This window comes from Lampetra planeri, chromosome 17, assembly GCF_965212315.1.
Source record: "Lampetra planeri chromosome 17, kcLamPlan1.2.h2, whole genome shotgun sequence".
Lineage (NCBI taxonomy): Eukaryota > Metazoa > Chordata > Hyperoartia > Petromyzontiformes > Petromyzontidae > Lampetra > Lampetra planeri.
In genome coordinates, this window is record NC_136123.1 from 5,896,489 (window position 1) to 5,916,789 (window position 20,301).

The following is a 20,301-nucleotide window of genomic DNA, read 5'->3' on the forward strand; positions in this document are numbered from 1 at the left end:
TTCCGAAATGTGTTGTGTCTTGCGCGCTTTGGGCAGCAACGTTCGCCTTAACAACCGTGTGTGTAAATCTTGACTTAAAGCTTTCGTGACTGCAGGAAGTCATATTCTTTGGGTCTTTCGGTGAAGCCATATGAACTGTGTGTGGTGTCACGAATGTGTCATTAACTTAAAAAAACACAAAAAAGTACTGATGTGAATTGAGTGTTTATAGGGATGCGGGGAAACACACAGACACTAACAAAACTACAGTGAATTTCGATTTAAAGCTTTCGTGACTGCAGGGATTCATCTTCTTGGTTCTTTCGGTAAAGTCACGTAGAATGGAAATAATAAAATAATAAAATAAAACGTAATTAAATAATTCTCACGACGTTTCGGCCACAACGCAAGTAGCCGTCTTCAGGTGAAGACCAGGTCTGTCGGGGACGCTGACAGACCTGGCCTTCACCTGCTTGCATGTTTTATTTTATTCTTTTATTTTATTATTTCCATTCTACGTGACTTTACCGAAAGAACCAAGAAGAAAAAAAACTACAGTGCCTTTTTAAAATATGCATGCGGGACACCAATCCAGGTGCGCGCATCTGAATACGAGCCAAGCCATGTCGCCCCCCGCGGCTAAAACGGGGCCCTTTGTTTATTCGCTGACGCTCATCGGCGACGCCATGACGGTGGGAAATCCAGCAAACGACGATGGCTTGTTGTTATTGCGCTGTTAGCGATAGATGCCATTTCTTTTGAGTGCTCATCCGAGAACCATTTTCGGCTCGGGAATATCCGGTTGTTCCATCGCGTGCACGAATATATATTCGCGAGGCATTTCAAAAGGCAAAAAAAACTCGCTTTCATTTCAGTGTCTTATACTTCACATGTAGCTGGTGCTAGGAATTGCAAAAGAGTTATTAGGCAGATGTGAGCCGTCACATTTTTTGAGTGAGCGCTCGAGGTTTAACCTGGTCTCTTCTGCACGCTGCACGCCAACGGATTGAAACACGATGTTGACGGTAACATTAGGAAAAGTTGGTTGGCATTTTAAGTCAGCTGTCGGCTGCATTGTGATTAGTTGCGTCACATACCACGTGATTGATGCCATTTTAACAAAGGAATTGGACATTGACCTGGGAGAAACCCAACTTACCTATTGCATGTTGAAAGCGATGGATGCAGTTGCATCGTGCATATGATCCGATTTACAGTACACGTTTTTCTCATCGTTGAAATCTTCGTTCAGCAGTAGATAGCACGTGACTTGACAAGGTCATGCGCATCACAGACTGCATTGGAGTATGGGTAGTAGAGAAACTTTGCGGGCGCATAATGCGAGTTAATTGTGTGTGATGAATATTACGTGTGGATGAAAACTCTCCAATACATTCTGTTTCAACACTAAGGTTAAGTTTCGATTTAAAGCTTTCGTGACTGCAGGGATTCATCTTCTTGGTTCTTTCGGTAAAGTCACGTAGAATGGAAATAATAAAATAATAAAAATAAAACATAATAAAATAATTCTCACGACGTTTCGGCCACAACGCAAGCAGCCGTCCTCAGATGAAGAACAAGTCTGTCGGAAAGACAGTGTCTGAATGGGGTCTTTCCGACAGACCTGTTCTTCACCTGAGGACGGCTGCTTGCGTTGTGGCCGAAACGTCGTGAGAATTATTTTATTATGTTTTATTTTATTATTTTATTATTTCCATTCTACGTGACTTTACCGAAAGAACCAAGAAGACTAAGGTTAAGATTATGGCAAATGATGGAACTTGCCTCTAATCAGTGTGCACATGATGGGGTGACTGAATAGTCTAACACCGTTTCGAGTGGGTCGGCTTTCTTCAGTGCTGGGCCCGTTAGCATTGACACCACGGTTCAAATCCCATCGCAGCTGCCTGGTGACGTTCTGTTCAAGTGGCCAAGAGAGTTGCACATGATGTAATCCAGCAATTTAAAGAACTTAAATGTTGAGGGGCTTCCCGTTCCGATTGATAAACTTCTCTCGTGAGATGACAAGATGAATAGACAATAAATAGATGCGAGAAATGTAAGCATGTGACCTAGGATGATTGAGATTGATTTGTTTTTCGATGTGAATTCGTTATTTTTGTGATATGTATATTAACATGTGAATTTGAGCTGACATTTGGTTCACCCTCTGTTTTTTTCATGAATCTAGGACCCATGAGCTGCGTGGCTCTGGGCATTTGCTTAATTTTCTTACGTCTAACGCTGTCCATACTCTTTCGGCATCAAACAAGAAGAGTAGATTCATCCAGGTGCTAATGTCAGCCCCAATTCCACGTGTGTAAAAAGAAAAACCCTTCGGTTTACCAGGTTTAACCTGCAAGTAAAGTTCGAAATTATTTGCGAAACTGTAGTAAGAAAAACAATTATCACAGGAATAATTAAACTTGCATTCACATTTTAATTATTCAGAGGATGAATTCTGTAGTGAGGCTGCTGTGCTAATTATAATAATGACTAGCTATTATTGAATGCATTACATATTTACACTGTGCCTCCGCTGCATACCGAGCAGCATAAGAAGCATTGTTTATTTACTAAACAAAATACAAACGCTTTCTGTACAGAAGAGGCCTAACGATGAATCGATTCAACGATAATATAAAATCTTAGGCTCGCGATGCTATCGCGTCAACTCGTGCGTGTAATCTTCAGACATTTCCATTAAACAAAAAAAGAATGTGTAATAGGTTCTTGTGATTTTTCAAATCCGACTCTTTCTGTAAATGGTGAACCCCCCCCCCCCATCCCATACAGTCGAGCGCATCGTGTCGGCTGTAAACCGTAGAAATATCAACACGCAAAGGTGCGTTGCTTGCAGACAGCAGGCAGGCACGGCTGCCAATCCATATGTGCCCTACATGCATGGCAGTGACCACCGCATCGCTTGTACAATGCTCTCAGCCTTGTCTCGCGCAGAAGGGAGCAGGCGATTGTGCCGTACCAACGGGCACGTGGTCCCTAAAGCAACTGGTGGCCGCGACATAAATATCGCATTGTTTATTCATAATGTCATCTTCTTGGTTCTTTCGGTAAAGTCACGTAGAATGAAAATAATAAAATAATAAAAATAAAACATAATAAAATAATTCTCACGACGTTTCGGCCACGACGCAAGCAGCCGTCCTCAGGTGAAGAACAGGTCTGTCGAGAAGACAAAGTCTGAATGACCTGTTCTTCACCTGAGGACGGCTGCTTGCGTTGTGGCCGAAACGTCGTGAGAATTATTTTATTATGTTTTAGTCTGCGAATGTCAACAGGCCGACGTCCACTTCTCCTACGTGAATGGAAAAATTAAAGACACTGCGACTGTGGGCCATGCAACCAAATCTAATGGACCACATGGCAAACCACTGTAGTCCGTGCTCCTTCCACGGAGGAATAGCAACACTCCACAAAATCTCCCCTGAAGCCCTCTTCGTGGCGAGCAGACCTCGACGTTAGAACACAATGCCACACGGAAGGATAGCTATGTGAACCGAGCGGCTGTCTGTGTGTGCGCACGAGGAGCCCATGACACATTTTACAATCGCTGACCCTACACGCGCGTCCCATCAGCGAGCGACCCCAAAGCATCTTGATTCCAGAGACGCGGTTGCGAGCAATGTTCTCCGAGTAAATGTGCGCGGAGCAGCCGTGTCCTCTGACACGGCGAGCGCGGCATAGACGAGCGGCTGTTGTTTTCGAGCTGAGCGTCGCAAATGGTTTTGCAGTCGTCGCGCGCGCATTCACTGCGCGTGATTGATGCAATTTTCAGTTGTGCTTTTGCCTCGTAACGGGCAGCGGGGGGTGGTGGTGGCGGCGGTGGTGGTGGTGGGGGGGGGAATGAGCTGCGGTGTGGAGAGAGTGGTGGCCGCGATGGAACCTGTGGACACGTGTTTGCGATTGACGCCCTCGCTGGGGTCACCGAATGTCCACCTCGCAGTGGAGGACACGCGTTGCCACGCCGTTGGTAATTCCACGCGGGGTTTCCAGACTGGGGCTGGACCTTTAACTGTCGAGTCTGTGCTCTGTGGTTCACTGGTGAGCAATCTAACCCCACCACGAGACTGTCTGTCTGTCTGTCTGTGTGTCAATTTTTGTCTGAAACATGCAAAGCAAATGATTTGTTATTTTGATCGTAAACGATTTATAACTAAAGGACATAATTTCCGTGACCGGTGGCAGCAAGGGGTGGGGGGGGGGGAGAGATGCGGGGTCCATTGGCTTAAGTCGGCCTTTGTTGTATTGTTTTTTCCCCCCATCCAAGCCTGCTCATGTCTGCCTGGAAACGTTGTGCATTAAACTGATTCCATCTTCCCACGAGATAGTCATCTTTGGAATGCCCAAACCCCATTATTTGTATTATTATTATTACGCACTCCGGTTATCTATGCATAGAATCATGAGCTGTTCCTTCATCCCTCCATGCGTCTATCCCTGGCTTGCGATTTTTCCGAGATGACGCTCACCCGTTTTCAACGTGCGATCATCATCATTGTTGTTCGCATGTGCACTTTTTTTTAGGGGGTGATGGGGGTGGGGGAGATAATTTATATTATAAATATATGTTCTGGTTAATGATACAGAGAAGGTGATGCTGATTTTTTGAATGCGGTAATTGATTAGGTGAGAGGTGCTGAGAATCATGGTTTCAAATCGGTGGGGTCAGAGCTACCTGTGATTATATGGGATTCTCAAGCGTAGTGAGGTCACAGTCTCAGGCTGATCACTGTACAAAACAAAAACCCCGCATCATATTAAATTAGGATTATTTACTTTGGCGAACATTTCGACCCAGATACATTTTTTTCTTGGCACATTTCTCTTCGACTGCCGTGTGACGGGCCACTAATATTAGCAGGTGCGTGGGGGAAACAGTGTTGCGTTACTGGTGTAGTAGATAAGAATTCGCTGGAAGGGATCTCATTAGCGGTTGCGGGATATCACCTTGCACGTGTCTTTCTGTAACACCCACGGGGGTGATTCGCGCCCCTGCGAGAGTTCAGAATGGATCCTCTGTTTCATAATGCGGTAAATCGGCAGAGCGGAACGGGAATAGAATTGGCAAGGCGAAAAAAAATGTTGATATTTAAAACAAAGCTGAAACGGTGATTTTCGGGAGTGACGGGAAGCAGCATCATCACAGCTGGGATGATGAGAGCTGGAAACGCGGCACAGTGTAAAACCGTGCGCGTGCGGAGAGCCGCGCGGAATTGGCATTATTCACTAAAGTATTAACTGGTATATCTTGATTTGAAGCTTTCGTGACTGCAGGAATCCATGCTCTTTGGTTCTTTCGGTAAAATCACGTGAGTAGAAAAAATAATCGATCACGACGTTTCGATCGCAACACAAGCAATCGTCATTGGGCGCCTGACGACGCTGCGAACGCGGCGATCATGTTGGAGGTGCCGTCTTGTAGCCGCCTCTATGCAGTACGACTCAAATAGCTCGTCCGGGGGGGGGGAGGGTGGCACGCCGTACCACTCCTTGAGTCCGTTAGCCTGGACCACGCAAGACCACGTAACGTTGGGTGGGACTAAACAACAACAAAAAATTTCGATTTAAAGCTTTCGTGATTGCAGGGATTCATCTTCTTGGTTCTTTCGGTAAAGTCACGTAGAAGGAAAATAATAAAATAATAAAAAATAAAACATAATAAAATAATTCTCACGACGTTTCGGCTACACCTGAGGACGGCTGCTTGCGTTGTAACCGAAACGTCGTGAGAATCATTTTATTATGTTTTATTTTTATTATTTTCCTTCTACGTGACTTTACCGAAAGAACCAAGAAGAACAACAAAAAACTAAACTATTTTTATTTCATCGGGTAAGGCCCACTGAGCTGTAGAGCTCTTTTTTCACAAAGCGACCTGGCCACAAATGATAACTCAACGAAGTGGCTTATCGCGTGGAAATGTATAGCAGCCAAAAACTCTAAATGTGCGTCGATTCTAAATGTGGAGGGGAAAAACCGGAGGACCCGGAGAAAAATCCACGTGAACCACGGGGAGAACATGGACACTCCAAATATACAGGCATCAGGGTTGGAATCGAACCCACAACATCCTGGACACCAGGCGAGGTAGCTGACATCTTGCCACCGCGGAGCCCCTGTTACTTTCGTCTTAGGTTGTTGAAGGCCTGTAGAATTTTAGTTAAATCTCAGCATCTTTATTTAATTGTCTTAGTTCCGTCAACTTAAGCAGTCAAACACTCTTAGTGAATGTTCGGTGGGAGGGGCGCGCAATCGCCACCACCCAACCTGCAACCAGAGAAACAAAGACAAAGATCCCCTGTATAACCTGAACAGACTGTTGGGGCAAGTGCTGTTATCGAGCACCCATGAAGGCCGGAACGGCACAGGAACGGGTGAGTGACCAGCACCACGCCCGGCCGCCTTTGTGTCCCTAGTGGCGATGTTTACACACCGCAACAGGAACTCATTTGAGGCTGAGACGACCTAGGGGAGGCCCAGAACCGGTTCAGATAATTGTCACTGACGTTGGCCGTGAGCGGTAATCGAACTCGGGCCGCCGTGTTCGTAGTGCAGTGCGCTAACCGTTGCACCACCGATCCCCACCCTGCACCCAACACACAATCGTCAGCCAGTCGGTGAACTCCGTCAATATTTTGATATTTTGTACATTTTGCATCGCCAATGACCGATTATGGTTGATCAAGAGTGCACCGCCGTCTCTTGGTACCATTATTTAGACGATCTCGGTGCGCATCTTTATTCAGGACAGGTAAATGTCATCCCTCCATAGTCAGTCACGCTTTGGTCTTACCGAGTATTTTTGTGGTGCTTGATGATTTTCATCAATTCGCGTTCATCAGTTTAACACGTTGGCTTTCGTGACCGAAATTATGAGTAAGATCTTTTTTGGGTTGGATCAGGTAAATTTAAATGTGTCGATAAACTCGCCACGACCCGACATCTCAATTAGTCAAGTTTGTCACGTAAACAACATGCCAATTGGATACAAATTCAGCACACCGTGTGTTGGCGAGTAAACCCACAACATTTACAATTCGATTGAGATGTTTCGAGAGTAATTACAACCAGCATCATCAGGTGACATCCTGAATTGTGGAGAAATCCTCCTGTTTGGTGTTCATTGTGTCGGTGCTTAATTTCTCACTCGGTATTTTCGAGTGTCTCTGGGCTGGCTTGGAGTTGGGATTATCGGCGTGCAAGGAACTGCCACGAGTAAAAGTTACTCCGATCCAAAAGAATCCTATCCAGTATTCTTGTACCCTACATCCCTCTAATTCTATGAGCAGGTTTATGAAATAAAAATTACGTCCGGTATTACGAAGACAATAAGGCGAGATAATGAATGTGGCTGGGATCCGAAATTAATTAAAAGCATTCCAGACCGTTCCGGTTGGGATAAAAAAAAACTGGTCATCCTTGGAAAATACATAAAACACACACAGACACATGCACACTCCGCTGATTCATATTTTCGTCACTGATTTCATTAACATTAAACGCTACATGGCAAGGACTTAAAACACTGGCAGGGACATTGACGTGGAGTAGACAAACCTCCCTTCCCTGCGGAATGGGCAGCGCGCTCATCATCCCTAGCTGCGCCATCGCAAGCGCCTGTGATTTGGGGATAATCGACACCCATTATAACCCTAATGGCTCCCCGCCCGCCCGCCCGCACACAATGCGCCGCCTGTTTGCCCTGCGCTCTGATGTGCCGCATTATGTTTGCGAGATAAGCATAGGGCCGCTGCCACCATCTGCATGGCGCGCAACAATAACGCTGCGGCTTTGCTTCGGTCCATTTTTCATCCTAAATAGTAGTGATGATGATCCATAATACAGGTTTTTTTTGGTTAGATCGCGTAAATTTGTCGTTGAACCCGACACCACCTTACACAGCCATTTGGTAAGATTTGTCACGTAAACAGAACATCCCAATCGGTTTCTAGTACAGCGCACCAGTGTGTTGGAGATCAAAGCCACAAGATTTACAATATTTGCTCTCCAACACACTGGTGTGCTGTACTAGTAACCGATTGGGATGTTCTGTTTACGTGACAAACCTTACTATAATTGGCTGTGTCGGGTGGTGGCCGGTTTAACGACACATTTTTACGCGATCTAACCCAAAAAAAACTGTTGTGGATGATATTGCTCGTGAAATCCTACGTGTTCAAGTGATGATGTTTTTTTCGATTTAAAGCTTTCGTGACTGCAGGGATTCATATTCTTGGTTCTTTTGGTAAAGCCACGTAGAAGGGAAATAGTAAAATAATAAAAATAAAATAATACAATTCTCACGACGTTTCGACTGCAACACAAGCAATCATCATCAGGTGTGAAGAAAATTTTCTTGCTGTGATTTTCACACTTGATGATTGCTTGTGTTGCAGTCGGAACGTCGTGAGAATTTTATTGTTTTATTTTCATTATTTCCCTTATACGTGGCTTTACCGAAAGACCAAGAATATGATGATGGTGTTGTTGCAGCCTTTCCGTGACAATCCACTGCTGGATTAAGACCGTGCCAGTCTTGTGGGAGTTGTTTGACGACGCTTCCGTCACCCTGGTCGGCGTTGCTTGTGGAAGGCGGGGGCAGCATAGGCGTGGGAACATAGTACAGTACAATTGTAGTGGGTTAAATTCAGGTGCGCTACTAGACTTCGGAGGCAACACTATTATCTACACACAATGGGTAACTCTTAACATTAACAGGTTAACGACATCGGGTGGTAACCACCGTTCCAAACTTAGCTAACACACGGGGATACGACATTTCTGGACCGGAATCCGAGGATCGTGGATAGTGGCTTCATTCTAGATTTGAAGCTTTCGTGACTGCAAGGATTCATATTCTTAGGTTTTTTCGGTAAAGTCACGTAGGTAAAAAATTAAAATTAATAAAAATAAAATAAAAATCACGACGTTTCGGAGGCAACACAAGCTTCTGTCTTCAGGTGGAACCGTCACAGCACGATTGCTGTATCGTGCTGTGATACAGCTATCGTGCTGTGACGGTTCCACCTGAAGACGGAAGCTTGTGTTGCCTCCGAAACGTCGTGATTTTTATTTTTATTTTACTTTTATTAATTTTAATTATTTACCTACGTGACTTTACCGAAAAAACCTAAGAATATAGTGGCTTCATCCCAGATTTGACCCAGCAGAACATCCCGGCTCTCCGTCCACACCCCGCTTATAACCACTCCGGCGTGGCCGGCTCCGCCCCAGGCCACGCCCCCCTTCCCGATCCTTCGGGAAGGCCCGAGCCCCCAGCCACGTGACCCCCTGGGGCCCCTGGCCCCCCTTTATCCGGCCACGTGTCCTGTTGGGTTCACGCAGAGTGGCATGGCCTGACACGACCCACGTGACACCCGCCTACGGCCCCCATACTGAGCACCATGTCGCACAGGTTCACGGCCGACTGTGTTCTGCTGCGTCTGTGGTGGGCGCTCGTTCAAGCGCTGTCCAGGCTCGACATCTGCTTGGCTTCAGATATCTGATGGGAGTGTGCACATGCTGAGTGGTTTTGGTCATGAGGACTGCTTTAATAATAATAACAACGATGCGCAAAGACCCCTTGCCATGTGGATCACGGGGAATGTTTTGACCATACTTCACCACGCTGGCCAGCATGGTTTCAGTTGGTGCAGCTTTAGGAGTAGCTAAAAAGAGATGAACGTTGACGCGAACGATATCTGGGCTGGATTTGTTACGTTTTACCTTGGTTTGTTGACCAATGCCATGAGATTTTGGTGTCCTGATGGCAAACTTGAAAAATCTGTGATTTTTTTTTTCTTTAATCCGACAGCGATAAAGATTCCACGTGCATCCTTGTTTTCGCGAATTAACACCGAACACGATCGTACGTCAAAATGTATGATCCTGTGCCAAAAAAAAATCACTTGCTCATAATTCACTCATCGATAGAAAATGTGGTCTTTAATCTAATGCGGTGCGATAAGATGGAGTAAACACCCCACAAATGTAAACCAAGCCTCGGTGTGTTTGCAGAGAGAGAGAGAGGAGGGGTGGGTGACTTTTGCCATGGCCGTGTGATATACCGTAATCGTCCTGTGCTTTTCGCTGCCCACGCTTGCGCCCGCACACCGCCTGGTCTGTCCCAGGCTTACTCGCGATCACCCAGGGGGCTCGGCATTGGTTCCCCTCTTGGGTTTTTTCGGTAAAGTAACGTAGATAAAAAATAAATAATCAAAATAAAATAATAGAAATAATAATATAAATAAAATGATAAATCACGACGTTTCGGACCGTCACAGCTAGATTAAAACGTCGTGATTTATAATTTTATTTCTATTATTATTTCTATAATTTTATTTTTATTATTTATTTTTTACCTACGTGACTTTACCGAAAAAACCTAAGAGTATGAATCCTTGCAGTCACGAAAGCTTCAAATCTAGAATTGCTTCCCCTGCCACTCGTATAGATGAAGACAAAGATCCCCCGTGTAGCCTGCATAGACAGCTGGGGCAAGTGCTGTCAGCGAGCGCCTTTTAAAGTAATTTGTGGCATTAGCCGATAAGCATGGGTGTCTTCTGAAGCCGGCGATTTACCTTCATATTGCCAACTAAAATTTCTATTTGAGCCAGCGATGATCACTATTGATATATCTATTGATGTGGTTGTGTGTTTATTCCGTAAATATGCGCTGTTTACGTTTATAGATTTAATGTCTCTACGCGTCGTTACGTGCTTTTGTTATTTATGTGTCAATCAACTCCCCTGGGCGCCCCTTGCAAACGAGATGTTCCACGCCGAGGGATTTACCAGGAAAAATATTTGTACTTAAATACATGGAGGCAGGCACGGCTCGTGAAGGGGTGATGTGGTCATCACTACGCCCGGCTGCCCCTATCCTCACTGGTAATGTTTCAACTTCAAAGCAGGTCCTTTCTTTTTAAATCCTTTATATTAAGTTCACTTGCTTGCATGCTTACGACCGTGCAAATCTTTCGGTCGTTTTTTAACCCACTTCCCGTGATCCAATCGAGCTGATATTTTGCACACAGACTCGTTGTGCGTGACAATTTATTTTCGTGAAAAAATTTTTCCATAACTTTACACTTTTTAGGAAAAAAAAATTATATTTAATTACCAATTGCTTAATGGTGGCAGGCAATCATCTGACCCATAGGTGGCAGCCATCTCAAGCCAGAGGACGAGAGGACTCTAGCCGCCACGCATATAAAGGATTTATAGTGAAAAACTTTGTTTTTACGGGTTAATTTTTTTACCGAGGCGAGATCCAGAACTGGTTAAGTTATCGCTTGACTCTCATGTTCGCCGTGGCGATCAAACTCGAGTCCCCGAGGTTCGTAGTGCGGTGCTGTGATTGCCACCCGTCCTTGATTTTTCCCGAAGGTCACCCTCTGTTTTTGAGGGTAGCTGTTGTCCTTGGAAATCTGTGCAAGTCTTGCCGGGGCAAACTTTCGGTTTTTTCTCATTCGCATGTCGTTTCTCCAGTTGCCTTCTCATTATATGCCACAGTGTTTTGTCCTTCATCGATGGCAACTGTACGCAGTGAGCCAAATCACTACGCCACCGCTCCTCGGCTCACGCCCACAGATGCACACTCGCACGAAAAACAACACTTGTCATCTGACCGCGACGCGTAGCCCCCAAAACAGAGGCGCGTGGGCGCGTTACGCACGCGGTAGCTGCCCGCGTGGCTACCCCTGTAACGAGAGACCCACTTCGTCTCACGGGGCTCGGCGTTCATGCGCGCACACACACACACACGTACAAAGATCCCCCTTATAGCCCGAACAGACTTGGGGCATGTGCTGTTAGCGATCACCTATGAAGGCCGGCACGGTGGCGGCGGGGTAGGGGGGGGGCAGCACCAAGCCTGACCGCCTTTGTCTCCCTCGTGCCGATGTTTACACACCACACCAGCCCAGGACCAGTTCAAATAATCGTCGCTGGTGTTGGCCGTGAGCGCAGCGTGCTTACCGCTACTCCACCGTTCCCCTAACACACACACGTCCGTTTAAGACGTGGTAGGCTTTCGCGACCAATATCATCCATAATAGAGGTTTTTTGGGTTGGATCGCATACAAAGACGAGCACAAAGATCCCCTCGTATAGCCCTTACAGACTTTTGAGGCAAGTGCTTTTCGCGAGCACCTAATGAAGGTTGGCATGGCACACGAGGGGGGTGGGTGGCCAGCACCTGGTCTATTCAGTTCTTGAGTTCTTAACCTGGTTAAACAAAAATAAACTTGACGGTCAAACAACCCGCAATGGCCGTCACAGCATGGGGGGGGGAGGGGGGCTTTATCCAGCGGTGGATTGTCAATGGGTTGGAAATGATCGTCATACCAATAATAATAATATATCTGCTTTGTCGTATAGGCTATAGTTTGAGCTTGAATCCAAATTCTCGTTCACCAGGTCCACCGCCGACAGCAGGAACATTCAACGCCTGGGCGGGACATCTCTGACGAGAATTGAGCCCGCATCTCAATCAGTGGCCACCGAACGAGAGCCTTCCTAATCAGTGGGGGCGAGGTGCCTCGCCAAGTCGTCCCCACTGCTGATTGTGTGCTCCACAATCCGAAGGCCGTGGTCGAATCAAGTTAATGTTAGCACAGTTGGACGGGAAGCGCGTTGGTGATTGGGCGATAATAAGAGTTATCAGTCACTCGGCTGATAACGTTACAAATGCGTCTGCCGGTTGGGTTGCCTTGTCCTCTCGAAGTAGTTGTGTGCACCAGCAAATCTCTCATCAGAGATGATGATATGTTCACCTCAACCATTATCCCTCTCCAGGGTTCACATTAAACTGGTTACCGCAATTTCGTAGGCCATCATGGTGGCGATTAATCATTTGTCCGTCTCGCGAATCTGTGTTGATGTTCAATTGACGTAAAGAAAAAACACCGCTCTAAGTCCTTCAGCTATACCCGTTTGATAAAGTCTATGCATATTGTCATTGCTTGGATGAACTGTTGGGGATATGTTCTGTTAGTAAGCGCCTATTAAGACCAGCATGGCACCAGCAGGAAGTAGTAGCAACCCGCAGCACGCATGGCACACCAGTCAACCTTTCCACTCATCATTGCTCATGCTCGCACACTCGAACAGGATTCCTACCGTGGGTTTTTTTTTTCCGCCGGCCTGTATCTCCCCACCGTTTGCGCAAAAGGCTTCGCCAATACTCTTCCGCTTCTTCCTGTCCGTCGTTGCTGCTGCCCCGTCGTGGCGTTCGAACTCTCTGATCTCATCCCTGCCACCCCTGCCCTCTCTCGCGCCCATCTTCATCCGTTTATCTTTCCTCCTCCACGCCTCCCGTAGGTGAGCCCCTGCTCCTCCCGTGGGGGGTGGGGGGGGGCGAGCTCTGTATCCGGTCGCAAATGCCAGGTGACTCGAATCATGCACGGGCCGCGCGCGTGTTTAATAATCCGGGTAGCCCCCTGCTTGGCAGTCGATTGTGAGGCACCCCCCCCACCCACCACCAACACCCATTCAGGAATTTAGGCAGCGCTGGAGATTTTCAAAGAGCGTCCAAGCAAAAGACCCACGCGTTTGCCAGACGCGTGGCCTCAAAATAAAGTCTCCCGCAACAGCGAAATGTGCTGCCCGTGCCGATCTGGCGCCCATCACACTCATTGTCCTGTGTTTTGGAGCCGTTATCGTGAGTTGTGACTGTCTTGCGCACGTGTGTGTTGTACATGTGCGTGTGTGTTTGTAAATGTGCGTGTGTGTATCGTGAGCAATCGTGTGGCGGTTGGCGCGCTGCTCCTATGACCCGAGTTCGATTGCTGGACGCGACCAATAACAGTGGCGAACATGTTACCCAGTCCTGGGCCTCTCCTAGGTCTACTCGGCCTTAAATTAGAACCCGGTGCGGTGTGTAAACGTCAGCATTGGGGAGTCGAAGGCAGCCAGCGTGATGCTGACTAGTTACCTCCTCGTGTGCCGTGTCGGTCTTCATCGGTGCTCGCTTAACAGCACTTGCCCCAAGAGTGTTGTAGGCTATACGGGGGATCTTTGTGTGTGGGTGTGTGGGTGTGTATATATTCCACACACTGCCGCAGTATTTCTGAGATGTGATGCACCGTAGTTGAATTTTTAAAATAACAACTGTTTTAGGAATTTCTAGTTTGTAAGAAAATATTATACCTTGTATTATTGAAATAACGATACCCTAAGCTTATCCTGGGAATGCCTCGCTGAGTCTCAAGACTCGGCGAGATTTATATTGCGAATGTAATTCATTGGAAACTGCAAAACCCAGTTAGCCTGGTGGGCTGCAGGAGGGAAAGACATTTTTACGTGACGTTTCGCATACATCGTGATGTAGCCAAGTTAGGCTCTACTGCATCTTCAATAATAATAATGATGCCTTCTATTTACCCAGGTAAAGGCCTCATTTGAGTGGGGTTTTTTTTCATGGGAATCCTGTATTGGTTGTCTTTAGCCAATTCTGTTAATGTGGCGTTTGGCATGCAGGAAGAAACTAAAGTTCCTTGGAAACCCACATATGCGGAGATGGCACTCAAATCACCGCACAGAGGGATTGGGTCCACCTGCCGCACTGCCATTTCCCGTACTTGATCTAGCAGTGGATAGGTCAGCGCAGAGGATGAGGCAATTGTGTTGCTCACAATTAACGTAATGCCTTCCTTCCATGTCCTGTATTTAAACCAGATGAGAGTCCATCAAGGAAAGATGTGGAAAAATGACAGAATGTGCTCTCATGCAAAGCCCTGCGTCACATTAACGCGCACTCTCTCTAATCCGCTCGGGGCGACGCAGATCTTGGAGCGCGAAACTCGCGATCGCGAGGTTTTTATTTCAAATCCTGACCCAGCAGTCCTCGACTCGGTCAATGGGGGGAGGCACCGCTTTGTGAAAAAATGTCAGCGGTTGTCCTGCAGTGGAATGACTCCTCCTCGTCATAGGAATGTGTAATTTCCACTGCTGGATCAGAGGATGTAAATGGGAGGTGAGGTGCAGCTGCACGCGTGCTCGAGTGGGAAACCCCACTGCAGTTTGTTGAGTAAATGGGATTTAGTTAGAAGGGGTCGTCCATAAATGACGTCACGCATCTTGGGGGGGGGGGGTCAGACATTTGTGACGATGTGTGACGAAGGGGGGGGGGGGGTTGAGAAATGTGACGGCACATCAAAATGCGCAACTTTAAATATATATAGAATTGTTGTAACAACACTCCAACAACATCAGAGTGCAGCGCCACATTAAATACGCACTACAATGACAAAAGTTTAAAGCGATTTGAAGCATGTTTTATTTTCAAAATGAAAATGTGGGTGGGGGGGGGGGCAGAGCTTTGTGACGTCATTTGAGGGGGGGTCTGACTTTTTGTGACGTCTGTGTGACGAGGGGGGGGGGGGGTCAAAAATCGTCCAAAATCGCGTGACGTCATTTATGGACGGCCTCAAAGTTTCTGCCTGTGTGTGCTGTTGAGCTCTCTATACCTTTTTTGTGGCTTAACACGCAGCCTCTGCCCTGCTGGTTTTACCTTTTGTAAGGGAGACCTCCAGTGTGCAGCCCTCCTGAGCCTTCAATGGGGGGGGTGGGCACAGCCTTTGAGCGTTAATTAAGATTCGTCTCTTTGGCGACTCCCAGGTCAGTCGCCTGTGATTGTAAACCGGGTTCTCGGGTGGAGTGAGTCGATCGTCGGAGCTCGAGCCAAATGACAGCAACAAAGACCATCGCCTCAAAAATGTCGATTTTTTTTCCATATAATTTGGATACATTAATTTGATAACAATAAAAAATGTTGTGCTTGACATTTTGGCAATGGAGCATTTCTTTGTTGCAGGTGGCAGAGTGCACTTGCTTGTGTATGGACAAGAGGATGTTTGTGAAGGGATCCTAAGATATTGCCTACGACAAGGGGTTGTCACTGCTCTGATTGAGGTGACAATCGGAATAAAAAAAAAATGTTTTTATGAACTCTCATCAAACCTCGCCTCTTCTCCCCCCCCCCCCCCACAGGCCTCTCCAGCCGCTTCCCCAGCGTCAAGTCCCTGAGTTCGACCTCAGGACTCGGTGCTTCCATCGCCCGGAGCCAGTCCTTCAGCGGATTCTACGCCCTCAACGAGCTGGCGATGCACCGGTGGGCGGAGTCGCTACAAAATCTAAAGACAGAGATCCCCCGTATAGCCCCAACAGACTGTTGGGGCAAGTGCTGTTAGCGAGCACCTATCGAGGCAGGCACGGTGCACGAGGGGGTGGCTGACCAGCACCACGCCCGGCCGCCTTTGTCTCCCTAGTGGCGATGTTTACACACCGCAGCAGATACTCATTTGATGCTGAGTCGACCTAGCGGAGGCCCGGGACCGGTTCAGATAAAATCATCACTGTTGGTGTTGGCCATGAGCGGGAATCGAACTCTGGTCGCCAGGTTCACAGCGCAGGGCACTAACGGCCACACTACCGCTCCACACGAGTCGCTATGCCCACACACCAGCCTCCTGTTCATGAGCACTGGGAGCTGTGAGCTGAGATCGTTAGCACCGAGCAGAGGTCGCAACCGGGTACCCGATACCCGTACCCTACCCGATACCCGGCTACCCGTACCCGGCCGGGTACGGGTACCCATTTACGACCCTGGTGCGGCCGGGTACGGGTACGGGTAGGCCTTGAGTCACCGGTGAGTAACCGTTTGTCACTCATTTCCCAACGTCTTGTCTCCTCTCACAAATCAAGTTCCTAGAATCAACCCACCCGCGCCTGCAACATGGCTTCATCCCAGAGGTCGAAATCAGGTACCCGATACCCGTACCCGGCTGGGTACGGGGGTAGGGTACGGGTACGGCCGGGTTACGGGTACCCGTTTGCGACCCTGGTGCGGCCGGGTACGGGTAAGGAATCAAAACCCGTTTGCGACCTCTGGCACCGAGACAGAAACACCGCATAGACACGTGGACCAGAGAACATACGCCAGTTAGACAGGATGCTTCGATAGAAGGGGGTCGAGACCAACAATGGAGTTGCAGTCAACGAAGGGAATGTGCCCAAGCGGATGTCCGCTGCAGACATCGAGCGATGAAATTGGATTGTGTAGGAGCTCGAGGAATGTTTTCGTCGCGAAACCTTGAGAGATGGCGATAGCGAACAGGTCGTCTAACGGTGATGGTGATTGTGATGATAATGAAATGGATCATTTTTAAACTGATGGGAGGATTTATTGAAGGAATTCACCTAATGTGTTGGTGCATTTGCTTGTTCATCAACCACCTGTTAATCCAAAAGAGACGACCTTCATTAAACCACCATCCATTTGCTCCGAACTTAATAGGCATGCGGACCTCATTCCAGGCAGGAATAGACAGCAGGCAGAGATTTCGATTTAAAGCTTTCGTGACTGCAGGGATTCATCTTCTTGGTTCTTTCGGTAAAGTCACGTAGAATGGAAATAATACAAAAATAATAGTAAAACATAATACATTTATTATTTTATTATGTTTTATTTTGATTATTTTATAATTATTTTAATAATGTTTTATTTTTATTATTTTATTATTTCCATTCTACATGACTTTACCGAAAGAACCAAGAAGATGAGCAGGCAGAGACTCGGCGCAACGAGATTTTGCGGCAATCGCCGAGACGGCGGCGAGAGATCGGAAGAGTCGGCAGGAACTCGCGTCGGACGGCTCGTGCGGAGGTGCATAACGACGGTGACGGTGGCAGGCGCACTAACACCGCTCGTCCGGCTGCAGGTCGCACCTGGCCGCGCCGTGCCGCTCGCCCGTGGGCCTGCGCCGCGTGTTCAGCTCGGCGGGGAAGGCGGCGGGGGCGTCGCCGGCGTGCGGGCCCCAGCCCGAGCGCGTCGAGGAGCTGTACGCCTCGCTCAAGCGTGGCCTCGGGTACGGCCACACGTGACCCCTCACTGCCTCGCTCTTCCCCCTACACACGTGACCTCTCACTACCTCGCTCCTCCCTCCACACGTGACGCCTCCCTCCACACGTGACCCTTCACTGCCTAGCCCCTCCCTCCACACGTGACCCCTCCCTCCACACGTGACCCTTCACTGCCTCGCTCCTCCATCCACACGTGACCCTCACTGCCTAGCCCCTCCCTCCACACGTGACCCCTCCCTCCACACGTGACCCTTCACTGCCTAGCTCCTCCCTAAACACGTGACCCCTCACTGCCTCCCCCCTCCCTACACACGTGACCTCTCACTGCCTTGCTCCTCCCTCCACACGTGACCCCTCACTGTCTAGCTCCTCCCTAAACACGTGACCTCTCACTGCCTCGCTCCTCCCTCCACACGTGACCCTTCACTGCCTCGCCCCTCCCTACATACGTGACCCCTCAATGCCTCGCCCCTCCCTACACACGTGACCCTTCACTGCCTAGCTCCTCCCCCTACACACGTGACCCCTCACTGCCTAGCTCCTCCCCCTACACACGTGACCCTTCACTGCCTTGCTCCTCCCTAAACACGTGACCCCTCACTGCCTCGCTCCTCCCTCCACACGTGACCCCTTACTGCCTCGCCCCTCCCTCCCTCCACACGTGACCTCTCACTACCTAGCTCCCTCCTACACACGTGACCCCTTACTGTCTAGCTCCTCCCTCCACACGTGACCCCTTACTGCCTCGCCCCTCCCTCCCTCCACACGTGACCTCTCACTACCTAGCTCCCTCCTACACACGTGACCCCTTACTGTCTAGCTCCTCCCTAAACACGTGACCCCTCACTGCGTCGCTCCTCCCTCCACACGTGACCCCTTACTGCCTCACTCCCTCCTACACACGTGACCCTCACTGCCTCACTCCTCCCCCTCCACACGTGACCCCTCCACTGCCTCGCTCCTCCTACACACGTGACCCCTCACTACCTAGCTCCTCCCTAAACACGTGACCCCTTACTGCCTCGCTCCTCCCTCCACACGTGACCCATCATTGTCGTGTAAACTCACTACAATGCACGAATAACACAATTGTGTGTGTGTGTGCCCTGCAGGGAATACCTTGACTCGTACCACAGTGAGCTGAGCACCCTTAACGCTCAGCTGACCGGGGTGAAGAGAAACTCACGTCTGGTGAGGCCCCCCCCACCTCTCTATAAACTTAAAACAACACGTCGCACTGCAGCTTCAAGGATCGGGGCTCAGAGGACCTGAGCTGGCAATGCTGAGATCCTGGGTTTGATATCTGGTTTTCTGCTTCCTATAGTCGCATTGATTGATAGGTTCAGCCCAACCAAAATGTGGCCCCACAGCCAACCAGATGTGAAATTCAATTCGGGTTTGGACTTCATTGGGTGAAATTCCGTGTCTGACAACCAATGATATGAATTTGAATGTCTTGCGGTGGACGCTTCTCTGGAGCCGGCCGAGTAACAAGTGCATCTCCAAGTGTCTGAATAGAAGTTCACTGGAAGGTGATTCAGAAGCTTTGCGAGAGGTTCCAAACGGACGAGGTCTTATGCCATGATGACAGAGAGAGCACGATTGTGATTTGCCGGTTATACTTAGACGATGCTTCCTCCCACTTGAAGTTTTTCAGGCGTTTCTGCTCGCTTGCATGTCAGGCTATTGCTGGGTCAGGCGGATGAGGTGTGAACATACACAATGCACACATCTCGTTTTATGGGGCAGAGCGGTGGCTAGGCCAAGCGGTATCGCATTTGCTGCTTGTTACTACACTGGTTTACGGTTCAACTGGATACGCCGCCTGATTCACAGTGGACACGAAAGATCTCATGACGTCATTAAAAGCAAAAGAGTAGCGGGCCACGGGTGCTGCCATTTCGGTCGAAAATTGGCGAGATCTGAAAATGACCGACACGTCACCAGGTTGGGTAAAGCCACATGGGAACATTGCCTCTAACTGTGACACCACTTCAGACTATAAGCGTCTGTGAAACGTCGCGCCTTTGTGATAGTCTAGCGCTCTACGAATGACGCAAATACCAAATGTACGAATGTTTTTTTAATTAAATTTTTCAGTTGTGTCAAATCTGAATTGCCGGACAAGGGCCTGAAGCAGGATTGGGGTTGAGCGAGTCGTGCCACTAACGGGGAGCCACCCGTGCTGGCTCCAAGTGTTTGTGTAACTTGTGTTCGATTTTCTTTCCAACAGGGCTTCTGCTATGACATGGAGAAGGTGTGTAAAAAAAAAAGTAAAAATACTCCACACATTAATAACACCATGCAAGCACATACACTTTCACGTGGAACCGATAAAGATTTCCGATGCACGAGGAGCAGTGTCGGGTGCAAAGTTTATATCGGCATCTGTTATTTTCTGAAAAATCTTAGTCTCATCGATGACAAGCTGACGTT

The 20,301-nt window shown here is 48.3% G+C and overlaps 1 protein-coding gene across 2 annotated transcripts in view; it reads left to right on the top strand.

Annotated features, from left to right (window-relative positions):
- LOC144723313 (rho family-interacting cell polarization regulator 2-like) overlaps window positions 1-20,301 on the top strand; it is a 105,293-nt gene that overhangs the window by 43,823 nt on the left and 41,169 nt on the right. For both annotated transcript variants that reach the window (XM_078601997.1, XM_078601999.1), the window contains exons 2-5: window positions 15,994-16,114; window positions 17,724-17,870; window positions 18,978-19,056; window positions 20,099-20,122. In XM_078601997.1, the coding sequence (XP_078458123.1) occupies window positions 16,107-16,114; window positions 17,724-17,870; window positions 18,978-19,056; window positions 20,099-20,122 (258 nt within the window). In that variant the 5' untranslated portion in view covers window positions 15,994-16,106. The remainder of the gene's footprint in view (window positions 1-15,993; window positions 16,115-17,723; window positions 17,871-18,977; window positions 19,057-20,098; window positions 20,123-20,301) is intronic.